General features: G+C 44.7%; 2 protein-coding genes and 1 long non-coding RNA gene across 3 annotated transcripts; 2 read left to right on the top strand and 1 right to left on the bottom strand.

Moving 5' to 3' along the window:
- The first annotated feature begins 1,282 nt into the window (after positions 1–1,282).
- Positions 1,283–5,892, top strand: LOC5516114 (uncharacterized protein CG3556). The gene is made up of 4 exons (XM_001636198.3): positions 1,283–1,430; positions 3,104–3,771; positions 4,809–5,015; positions 5,372–5,892. The coding sequence occupies exons 1-4, from the start codon at positions 1,358–1,360 to the stop codon at positions 5,705–5,707; spliced, it is 1,284 nt and encodes a 427-aa protein (XP_001636248.1). The 5' UTR covers positions 1,283–1,357; the 3' UTR covers positions 5,708–5,892.
- A 319-nt stretch (positions 5,893–6,211) lies between these two features.
- On the bottom strand, positions 6,212–8,567 carry LOC116620250. Its single transcript, XR_004297095.2, has 3 exons — positions 8,427–8,567; positions 8,174–8,254; positions 6,212–6,846 (listed from the first exon to the last, which is right to left on the bottom strand). It is a non-coding gene; the product is annotated as an uncharacterized LOC116620250 (long non-coding RNA).
- On the top strand, positions 8,020–10,529 carry LOC5516153 (potassium channel subfamily K member 9). The gene is made up of 2 exons (XM_001636197.3): positions 8,020–8,572; positions 9,811–10,529. The coding sequence occupies exons 1-2, from the start codon at positions 8,248–8,250 to the stop codon at positions 10,428–10,430; spliced, it is 945 nt and encodes a 314-aa protein (XP_001636247.2). The 5' UTR covers positions 8,020–8,247; the 3' UTR covers positions 10,431–10,529.
- Positions 10,530–11,848: the final 1,319 nt, after the last annotated feature.

The raw sequence follows: 11,848 nt of genomic DNA, 5'->3' as shown, positions 1-11,848 counted from the left end.
CTCCAGAAAGGTAAAGCAGATGCATACTTCGTACCAATTGCAGCTACTGACGGCCAGAGGAATCACACAACGAAAAAACATTCCTAGGTAGGGGGGGGAGGCTCCAATAAAAACAGGTGGGGGTGATCGTCGCCAAAACTAATTTTAACCCTAAAGGATAGCATTTTAAGTGTGGTCGAGGCACATTTCTAAACGTAATAGAAAACAGACACATTTCCAGTAATCTTAATTGTAGTGCGGTCCAATCAAAAGTCACCGCCATCGAGCGCGCTTTTTTTCTGACAACTTTTTAAAAAGTGCTGTCACCTATTCTTCAAATCCATTGGCGGAGACCCAATCGGAAGAATTTCAGCCTCATTTTTTGTTATTGTTTACATTCAAACAATGCAACAGTCTTAATTGCAAGATATCTTAAAAATAACCATCCGCAATGGAAGTCTGATACCTCAAGTGCATAATCTCATTTCGCTATCGCTAGCCAATGGCAATGGGTACTTCAGTATGTCCCTCTGCAGGAGTGTAAAATAGCGGCGTGAATTACCTATATTTATTTATTTATTTTACCTGTATTTATTTTAATTTTTTAATTAATTTTTTTAACTTATTCTAATTTTTAAATTTTAATTTTTTAATATTTTTTAATTTTTCAAACCAAAATACTCAAATCTCGCATCAAAACTAAATGCCCAGGCCCGTACACAGGATTTTTCTTGGTGGAGGGGGGGGGGTGCGAAATCAGAAAAAAGGGACTTAATTTTTCGAGGGGGGGAGGGAGTTTTTCTGATAAAAAATTAAACCACCTCCGAAAACAAAAATGGAATTTTTCGCCTTTGCAGTATCACCACGGGACGTTTATTGTCGGATTTCGCTTATACCAGAGTGATCTAGCTTATGATTTTGAGTTTTGTCTTCAAAAATAGCATGTCTATTGAGAGCCAAAAGTGGACTTTCGGCCGTTGTGGGGCGGGGGGGGGAGGGGTGCACCCCCTGCACCCTCCCTGGGTTCGGGCCTGTATAGAATGCTTACAAATCTTGAAGGAAATCAGTAAAATACATATTTCTACTATTCTTACTCATTGTTTTTTTTAGCTTCCCACGCCATGCCAGCCAGCGAAATAAACAGCTCCAAGAAACGTGCTATCTAGTCGAGAGGCAGCGAGGTATAGCGTGGTAGAAAAGTGCTTCAGTGCTCGGGAAAAAAACATTTGGTTGCCATCGTGTATCATAATGTGAAGTCTGCAAGGTGAACAGGGCTGGTCAAGGCATTTTGACACGGCTGTCATGTGACCGGATTTGGGGACGTATAGAGTTTCGTCGCTCTCACTGGAGGCGACCATTTTGTAGTGGATCAGCCAAGATGAAGCATTTTGCGACTCTCGCGGTCATTCTCGCGGTTTTTTCGCAGAGCTGTGACGTGGACGCATTCTGTGGTAAGTCATTGTCCTGTTGCTAATTCAAACATTAATGATATTTTGAAGTAAACTGTATGCGTCAAGGATGTAGATGTTGCCACGCGATAGCAGTTAATGAGACTATCTGCCTCGACTTGTTTGTTGTGCAACGTCTGATTATGATATAGAATCGCGTAATGCTGTTTTTATCTAGTTTAAAGGCGGCCATATGATAGCATTTTTCTACATATTCCATTTAAATGCTCATAACTGTCAATCTAATCTTGCGTAATATTTGGATATATATCGTTTTCTTTCTAGCATTTATAACTTCTTTTTTCACAACCGTGTTCAGTCTCGTCATCATGAGGGCAGATATGCTCCATTGTAAAGTGGAATCTCTTGAACCTGAATCACAAAACTGTTCGGTTTAACTGAGGAAGCGGTTAATTAAATGTAAGGGTTAAAAAAAATAAAATCCTCATTATTCGCATTCCTGGTTACATGGAGGTGTTTTGACTGCAAGAATATAGCCGCAGTTGGCAGAGCGTCGCTCTGTAGTGCCTGTGCCTCTCACCACAGGTTTCCCGGTCGCTCTGTAGTGCCTGTGCCTCTCACCACAGGTTTCCCGGTCGCTCTGTAGTGCCTGTGCCTCTCACCATAGGTTTCCCGGTCGCTCTGTAATGCCTGTGCCTCTCACCACAGGTTTCCCGGTCGCTATGTAGTGCCTGTGCCTCTCACCACAGGTTTCCCGGTCGCTCTGTAATGCCTGTGACTCTCACCACAGGTTTCCCGGTCGCGTTGTAATGCCTGTGCCTCTCACCACAGGTTTCCCGGTCGCTATGTAGTGCCTGTGCCTCTCACCACTGGGTTACGGGTTCGATTCCTGGCTCCGACGTTGGTTTTTTTTTCTCGGGGTTCACCGGTTTTCTTCCCTCCAGAAAACCAGCAATTTCGATCTTAGTTGTTATCTGTGGTCAGACATGAGTTGTATGGTATGGTGGCAGCCTGAGGCGCCTTCAACCGACAGTGCTGAATACCGTATGCGCATGCGCGTGCTCTGGCGAAAACAAGCACAATCGTAGTGTTGAATCGTTCGAGAAAAGGTACGAAAGGCTGACTTCAGTCGCTGATTTGACTAACTGTACAGCATTAAAACCATACTGTACAAAAGATGACAGATTTGTGTGATAATGAGGGAATCATAAAGAAAATTATAGCCTTAGGTTTGGTCTAGTTTTCTTAGCATTCGCCAAAATGTGACAGTTCGCCGGTAAAAAGCCGCCATTTCAAAACGAAATGGCTGGTTTAACCGCGCGGTACTGGAACTAGTCTTGCGTTTTTCAGCACTGGCCCTTCAACCTTCATTTCATGCCTTCAACTCGACCACGTCTTAATCCTCGCTCTCATAAACAATCATGCAGCTGCAATTAGAGTGATAAGCTATTTCAATTCACAATTTATTTATTCACTCACTCATTAACTCACACCCACCCACTCGCTCTCTCGCTCGCTCACTCACTCGCTCGCTCACTCACTCACTCAATCGCTCGCTCGCTCGCCCAATCACTCACTCGCTCACATATCTTCAAATAATATTGGAATTAATGAGAAAAATATTTATCTGTCTTTAAATAGCTTTGTAGACTTTTCCGCAACACACCGGTTTAACGCAGCCCTCTCTAATACCATTTATTTTGTTCATACAACAGGGGACAGAGTTCTGTCAGGTAAACTCGCTCGCGCGTCCGTCCGGGCAGGAGAATGGGTCCAAGACAACCTTCGGCGTAACCTAGTAACCACTGATGGTCACGTCCTGGCGTCAGCTGCGCAAGCGCTAAGGCTTGTGGGATTCAGCCTAAACGAAACCGCTGACGACATTGAAGCGCGCATGCAATCCGAGATAACGACCGCTGGACTGAAGACAATACCGATGGGGCGTGTTGCGCAGTACATTCACGGTGTGTTTAGCATCTGCGCAGACCCTAGAGCTTTCCACGAGCATAACCTTGTCAAAGAGCTAAAACTAGGCACCAGTCGATTCCCAGAGCAGAACTTTGACCATTTTTTCCAATACAGCACCGCTGTGCTCGCTTTGTGTGTCAGCGGTTACACGCACGCGTCCTTTCTCACCAGGCCTCTAGTAAACCAAATGCTCACGTGGTCAAAAAGTAAAAAATCTTATAACGCCGATACAGTTGCCGTAGCTACCATGGCGCTGTCCTGTATGTATGGCGGGCGCAGATCTGGCTCGGTTAAAGACAGGGAAAATCATCGTAGAGTTCGCGCGGTGATAAAGAAGGCGACAAAATGGCTGGCTAAGCAGCAGCGACGAGATGGGTCTTCCGGTGATGGCGTGACCACGGCACTCGTCTCACAGGTAACACATTCATGAGCAGTTGGCAGCTTTTTAACCAACTTTCCAACGGTCAGGCGACCCGCGCGTGTAACAGATAATCACAAGACCCGCGCGTATTACATAGACTCAATTGCCTCACTTGAATAACAGAGACTCACACGACCCACGCGTGTAACAGAGTATCACAAGACCTGCGCGTATTAGGTTCACTCGCCTCACTTGTATAACAGAGACTCACGCGATCCGCGCGTGTAACAGAATATCATAAGACCCGCGCGTATTACATAGATACATTTGCCTCACTTGTATAACAGAGACTCACGTGACCCACGCGTGTAACAGAGTATCACAAGCCCCTCGCGTGTTACATAGACTCACTTGCCTCACTTGAATAACAGAGACTCACGCGACCCACGCGTGTAACAGAGTATCACAAAACCCGCGCGTGTTAGATACACCTGCCTCACGTGTATAACAAAGACTCACGCGACCCGCGTGTGTAACAGACTATCACAAGACCCGTGCGTATTACATAGATACACTTGCCTCACTTGTATAACAGAGACTCACGCGACCCGCGCGTGTAACAGAGTATCATAAGACCCGCTTGTATTAGATTCACTTGTCTCACTTGTATAACAGAGACTCACGCGACCCGCGCGTGTAACAGAGTATCATAAGACCCGCTCGTATTAGATTCACTTGTCTCACTTGTATAACAGAGACTCACGCGACCCGTTCGTATAACAGAGAGGTACAAGCCCCTCGCGTGTAGCAGCGAGTCACGTGGTTTGCTGTAGTCATGAGATTTCTAAGTGGTATATAGTCCCGTCAGTTTGACCCCCGTAAGCATATTCCTTTTTTTAAATTACTGTACTGTAAATCAACGCTTTTACAATAGAGGGGATTACAACAAACAAACCCCTACCTATTAGTTTTTAGAACTATGTAAGTCACGTCTTTTGGAAAGCTTCTAAACAGTTCAGAAAACATGAATGCTTTACGCGAAATCCTAACTGACATCTGAGTAAATAACCATATTTCACACTGTTTAACAGGCTCTCCTTTCGGCTGAAAGTATCGCGGGCTCGTTCAAAAAGTGGGAATGCGCCGCGAGTCTGCGATACCTAGTTCAGCAGCAGCAAAGTGACGGATCCTATGGCGACCTGATGTCAACCATCCAGATAATGCCCGTACTGGTTGGAGCGATACCCGCTGACCTCAGAAGCCTCAAGTGCCAGGAGAAGTCAGAGAGATCCCAAGAGGTAGGTAGTGGCTTTGAGAAGAGGGGAGGGTAGGTAGTGACTTTAAAAAGAGGGGGGGGGGTAGGTAGTGGCTTTAAAAAGAGGGGGGGGTAGGTAGTGGCTTTAAAAAGAGGGGGGTAGTTAGGTGGTGGCTTTGATAAGAGGGGGTGGGTAGTGGCTATTGAGAAGAAGGGGTCTAACTAAAAATATCACAATCACAGCTCATTTTAATTTTTCTTAAAAGCGGGCCATACGCTAAAAATGTCAAAAGCGTATCTTAGATACACATTTTAAGGTAATATGCTTAGTTTCTTATCTTGTAAAGGCATTGCAGTTTTTTTGGTCAAAACTATAACAACTTGAAATTTTCTCTCCAGCTTATACAAGTCTGCGTTCAGCTCCAGATCCCCCAAAGCGCCATCAACCATCTCTCCTCCCCACCCCCTCCCCCCTTGTATCTAAATTTCACCAGCGGAACTAACGCCCATAAGATTCTCCGCCTAGCGGCTCAACATGACCAGCGGTATGCCTTCACCACGCGCAAGAGCAGTTACGGTCACATGATCACGTCCATATATGGTCTTGAGGAAAGACCCGAGAAGAAGATGCACTGGATGTTGTTTGCGACACAAGACAAGATGGCGTCCACTGGGATTGATGGCTACCGCCCGCAGCACGGCTCTTGTGTCATTTTTAAGTATATGAATGTTTAAAGTCTGTACAAAATGTGTACACACTGTCCAAATTGAATATACCAGGGGCGTGTCTAAATAACAGGGGAAGGGTAGGGTCCAAAGTAGTAATTCACTGATCACGGAAAATCGGCACCCTTAGCTCTGGTAATAGGTCACTAGATCTATCTAGAAACTTCTCTATCGAAATACACACATAAAACTGACCGTCTCCTTTACTGGTGTACCAACGAAGGGGTCACCCGAGTCGAACTCATCACGTCACATGAGCAGGGTGGGGTGCGCCCCCTCTCCCCCCCTCCTTCCCCCCCCTCCCCCCCCCCCCTGGGCACGCGCCTGACGGGCCGCTTTTCTGACTAGTAACAAACATTCCTACGCAATCTATGATTATCTGCGGCTACAGTATGCAAATTATCGAGGTTATTAAAGCTGGAACTGATTTATATAGGAGTCGATTGGACATGCGTTTTCCTTCATTCAGGATATCACCCATGGGCTTCTCTATATTACCGATTATTTCTTTTAAAAGGCTTTAATTTTCCTTCAATCCCTAAAATTTTATCATAACGCCATTCTTATTTTGATAATGGAGCAGCAGCTCCGTAGGATGTAAATATGATATAACTACGACGCCTTAGTTTTTGTGGTCACCGCGCGGGTACCCTGTGGTCAGTCGCCTGTCCGCAGGGTAAAAGCGATGCTTGTCGGGGAATTCGAAAACTACCTCTAAAAATACCTGCACGCCATAAATTATTCATCGGTAAGCCAAAATTATCCCTTATACCAAAACGCAAATTTAAGTATCCCATTGTATAAATCAACACTAGGTTGAAAAGGTATGTTAAACAGAGTGGTTTCACAGAGACGTTTAACATACCCTTTCAACCTTGTATTGATTTATACCTTGTCTACACCTCGCCTACGCAGACCATCTGGTTTTTCTACAGCTTGCCTGTAGTCTTTCTAGTTATGTCACGTATTTTATCGCGGTCTTTTACCGCCGAACTCATTTGGATTGGCTCGAACTTTATAAATAGGAGGATTCCGTCGTGTTTTGATGCACTGAAGCACTTTTCTACCACGCTATACCTCGTTGCCTCTCGACTAGATAGCACGTTTCTTGGATCTCTTTATTTCGCTTGCTGGCATGGCGTGGGAAGCTGAAAAAACAATCAGTAAGAATAGTAGAAATATGTATCTTACTGGTTGTCAAGATTTGTAAGCATTCTATACAGGCCCGAACCCAGGGAGGGTGCAGGGGGTGCGAATGAACCCCCCCCCCCCCCCCACATCGGCCAAAAGTTCACATTCGGTTATCAATAGACGTGTTATTTGTAGAAAAAACTATAAAGCATAAGCTAGATCACTCTGGTTTGTTATTAATCTATAAGCCAGACTTTTTTGTAGCCAAATCCGACAATAAACGTCCCGTGGAGATACTGCAAAAGCATAAATCCCTTTTTATTCTTTTGAGGGTGGTCTCACATTTTTACCCCCCCCCCCTTTCCCCCGGAAAAATTAGGTTTCAGATTTCGCACACCCCCCCCCCCCCCCCAGGAAAAATCCTGGGTTCTGGCCTGTAGAATATCTATACATCATACAGTCGTTTGACAAAAGGTTGTAATCAACCGGCTTTGCGACTACGCGACAAGCCCGCATGTAAGCATGGGTAAAAACCACTGAAGCGCTTAGCTGCATATATTAGCCACTGCATAACTTCAGAATTAGACTAGGTAGCAGTGGCTAATATATGCAACTAGGCGCTTCAGTGGTTTTTCCCATGCTTACATGCGGGTTTGTCGCGTAGTCGCAAAGCCGGTTGATGGCAACCTTTTGTCAAACGACTGTATGTCACGCAAACCCAACTGTGCAGTCCTGGGCTTGGAAGCATGAGTGGATGGATAGATCGCCGGCCCGCCTGGATGGCGCGCAATGTTTCACAAGCACTCAGACTCGGTATTGGTTATCTCGTATAATAAAAATACTTCTTTGAAGTAGAATACACTTAATCAATATTTTATTGCCATTAAATGCTATTAAATTCCGCCTCTAAATTGGTATGTCACATTTTTAATGGATAGCGCGGGGCCATTACCGTGAATAACTGGCAATTTGGAGTCTATAGCCAATAAAGGGCATAACAAACATACCAATTAAAACCTTAATTTTAATTTTTTTCCTTATTAAAAAAAAAGCATTGGAACGTTTATCCCTATTATCTACATACTCTTTGATAGTTCTAAGCATATAAAAGGCTGATCTTTCTTACTCTTTCCCTCCTTACAGTATATTTCGCTTGGTCAACATTTCGTTCTTTCCATCGAATGTTTTTGAAATATTTTATTTAAAATATCACTTATCGCAGAGATAATTCATTAATATAACCCTAAAAAGCCATAGGGTAGAATATAAATGATTTATATTTTTTTGAATAGAAAGACGCCGACAAGTGAGGATATCTAGTTAAATATTCACGTATTTTCTCACCACACTGTTTGCATAAATCAGTTCGGCAAGCGTTCTTGCAAAGTCGGGATGCTTGAAGGAGCTTATAAGAAGAAATGGCCTCTGCAGAAGAAACAGAGGAATCAAATAAATTCCATTTTAAATCTCTGGCGACGAAAATAGCAATCTTCATCTGTGTGCTGCTGGTGGGAGCATCAATCTTCCGTATTATCGAAAGGGACAAAGGATTACAAACAACACACTCAAATACTGAAAATGTTAAAGAAGAAATTACCTCTAAATATAACATTTCTGCAAAGGATCTTCGCAAACTTTTCACTGCTTTTGAAAAAGAGTTGGCCGATGCTACAGAAGCTCGAAAGCCTCAATGGACTTTCAGCAATTCAGTGTTCTTGGCTTTTTCAATTATGACCACAATTGGTAGGTAGAAATATGATAAGTAACGTCATCTCACTCAAGAGGGAGCTTGTAAACTGTAAATTTATAGTCATACCTCTACTACACATAAAAATCTAGCTTTATCGGAAGGAGATAAGAATTAGACAGAGGAGATAAAAATGGGCCGTTCCTGTCACCTGCTAAATAACAGCTTATCTCTTCACGAATTAACCTTTATTATCGCCAGCGTTTTTAGTGTTATGATTTTCCAAAATCCCTCCTCTCTCTTGTGCAAATCTAGCTTTTGTTTTTAATTAGGATGAGATATATATATCTAGCTTTATGCCAGCATAAGTTCAAAGACAGAAACAGCATATTATGAAAAACGCAAAAAGAAAAACAAAATAATGTTATGACCATAATCCTTCTTTCCTCTCCAGTCAAAGAACGAGGTGTTATTGTTTGGTAGCGCTGCTAAGGGGGTGACAAATCTTTCCAATTTTGCTGAATTTAAATGGTCGTCAAACTAATAGCACAGCGCGGGCAAAATTGCAGGTGTGATTCATCTCTTTAATTAAAAGCCTCTAGGGGGTCTGGCTTCCATTGACCACATCATATCCTCATTGAAAACGCCCCTTTCATTCCCCAAACCCAAATAAGTAAACAAGCCACAAACAGCGCCAAACTTTGCTGGTACCCCTCGCACGACTGACAAATGAAATGCAGGCGAACAACAAAAACCTACCATCGCATATCGGCTCCAGCATTGTTTTTCCCGCAATATCAACCATTTTTGTCAGCAATTTTCTTTTCAGACTAAAGTTGGTCACAGTCACTGTTTTTCTCTTCTTAGTATAAGTCATAAAGTTTACGGAGAGCCTGCAGTACGCTCACCTTAAAAATGACAAGAATCATGTGTTTTTTTTCAAATAAGGAATATATTAGTTTCCTTTTGGCTAAATTTTCTTGATATGATAAAAATTAGCTGACCCGGTGAAAAAAAATCGAACCCGGTGAGTTCCTCACGAGAATCCGACAAAAATCTAGGTTTAGCACTGCAGGGTCTGTTACAGAGAGCTGGATTAGGGAAGTTTCCACATCCACAAGTAAACCTAGTGATGATTCGTAAAACAAAGGCGACTGAAAATCACACGGTACGGAACATCTGATTTCCTAAGCCCCCCTTCTAGCCAATCACTTAAAACCTAAACATGTCCAGAGATAACACGATTTGTGCTTAGTGTGAACGTAGCATTATTTTTACCCGCTATTGTTTCCAGGTTACGGTTATCTCACGCCCAAGACATGGCAAGGGCAGTTGTTCTGCATCTTCTACAGCATGGTCGCGATCCCGGTCACTGGCATTATGCTAATTAGCGTGGGAAACCACGTGACCTTAGCGCTACAACGCCTCATTTCCATGCTCGAGACCAGGCTCCTTCGCCGAGAGATGCCAATGAATCCGCAGCTCAAAAGTACCGTCGTCACATTTGTGTTCATGGTCGTCATCATCATTTCCGGTGCGCTGCTGACGTCACATACCGATGACTGGACTTTTATCGAAGGAATGTACTTCACGTTTATTAGCCTATCAACGATCGGCTTTGGTGACTACATCATAAATAATGGGCAACTGAAGGACCCGGATGTACAGAAAACTATAGCGGTTAATTTCACTGTTGTGTTGATTACGGTCGGCTTGTGTGTCGTGTCGAGCGTCTTGTGCTCGGTCAGTGACCTGATTGAAGAAAAAAGAAAGCGAATGCATGTTTTAAGCGCTGCCGCCGCGCTAGCTAACTCAGCGCCGAATAAATTGTCACTGAGGAAAACTAAAGCTAGAAAAACTAAAAAACTAGAAACTCGTCGGCCTTTGAGCACCATTGAAGAAGCTTCGGTTTGATAGAAAATTGAACAAAATTTCTCATATAAAAATTGTAAATATCCATGAAAATAGTACAACTTACAGTGTGTTAATTAATGAAAAGATATGCGTCTAGTACAACTACCCTTACTACCAATTGTTACAGAAGGAAAGGTACCTGCGTATCTAAACAGAGGGATGGTGGACGCGTGTTGTGATAGAGAGATGAAACCAGCGTGTTGTGATAGAGGAATGGTATCCGCCTGTCGTGATATAGGGATGGTACCCGCGTGTCGTGATAGAGGGATGGTACCCGCGTGTGGTGATAGAGGGATGGTACCTGCGTGTCGTAATAGAGGAATGGTACCCGCGTGTCTTGATAGAGGGATGGTACCCCCATGTCGTGATAGAGGGATGGTACCCGCGTGTGGTGATAGAGGGATGGTACCCGTGTGTCGTGAAAGAGGGATGGTACCCGCGTGTCGTTGATAGAGGGATGGTGACCGCGTGTGGTGATAGAGGGATGGTACCCCCATGTCGTGATAGAGGGATGGTACCTGCGTGTCGTAATAGAGGGATGGTACCCGTGTGTCGTGAAAGAGGGATGGTACCCGCGTGTCGTTGATAGAGGGATGGTGACCGCGTGTGGTGATAGAGGGATGGTACCTGCGTGTCGTAATAGAGGAATGGTACCCGCGTGTGGTGTTAGAGGGATGGTACCCGCGTGTCGTGATAGAGGGATGGTGTCCGCGTGTCGTGATAGAGGGATGGTGTCCGCGTGACGTGATAGAGGGATGGTGCCCGCGTGTCGTGATAGAGGGATGGTACCCGCGTGTCGTGATAGAGGGATGGTACCCGCGTGTCGTGATAGAGGGATGGTACCCGCGTGTCGTGATAGAGGGATGGTACCCGCCTGTCGTGATAGAGGGATGGTACCCGCGTGTCGGGATAGAGGGATGGTACCCGCGTGTCGTGATAGAGGGATGGTACCCGCGTGCGATGATACAGGAATGGTGTCCGCGTGTGGTGTTAGAGGGATGGTACCCGCGTGTCGTGACAGAGGGATGGTGTCCGCGTGTCGTGATAGAGGGATGGTGTCCGCGTGACGTGATAGAGGGATGGTTCCCGCGTGTCGTGATAGAGGGATGGTACCCGCGTGTCGTGATAGAGGGATGGTGCCCGCGTGTCGTGATAGAGGGATGGTACCCGCGTGTCGTGATAGAGGAATGGTACCCGCGTGTCGTGATAGAGAGATGGTGCCCGCGTGTCGGTTTTGACATCTGACCCTGTTAAGGACAACACCCTTGATTTAAGGACCCTGTTAGGAAAACACTCTTGATTTTAGGACCCTGTTTAGGACAACACCCTTGATTTTAGGACCCTGTTTAGGACAACACCCTTGATTTTAGGACCCTGTTTACAACAACACCCTTGATTTTAGGACCCTGTTAGGACAA

The sequence above is a fragment of the Nematostella vectensis genome, chromosome 4 (genome assembly GCF_932526225.1).
Source record: "Nematostella vectensis chromosome 4, jaNemVect1.1, whole genome shotgun sequence".
NCBI classification, from domain to species: Eukaryota; Metazoa; Cnidaria; class Anthozoa; order Actiniaria; family Edwardsiidae; genus Nematostella; species Nematostella vectensis.
Note: the sequence above shows the minus strand (reverse complement) of the source record. Positions and strands in the feature narration are given on the sequence as shown.

Excerpts from the sequence above, each read along its gene's own strand:
- LOC5516153 (XM_001636197.3), top strand. The coding sequence starts at position 8,248 with ATGGCCTCTGCAGAAGAAACAGAGGAATCAAATAAATTCCATTTTAAA. Across the intron at positions 8,573-9,810 it reads TTCAATTATGACCACAATTG|GTTACGGTTATCTCACGCCC; the intron begins GTAGGTAGAAAT and ends TATTGTTTCCAG.
- LOC5516114 (XM_001636198.3), top strand. The coding sequence starts at position 1,358 with ATGAAGCATTTTGCGACTCTCGCGGTCATTCTCGCGGTTTTTTCGCAG. Across the intron at positions 1,431-3,103 it reads TGACGTGGACGCATTCTGTG|GGGACAGAGTTCTGTCAGGT; the intron begins GTAAGTCATTGT and ends TTCATACAACAG. Across the intron at positions 5,016-5,371 it reads AGTCAGAGAGATCCCAAGAG|CTTATACAAGTCTGCGTTCA; the intron begins GTAGGTAGTGGC and ends TTTTCTCTCCAG.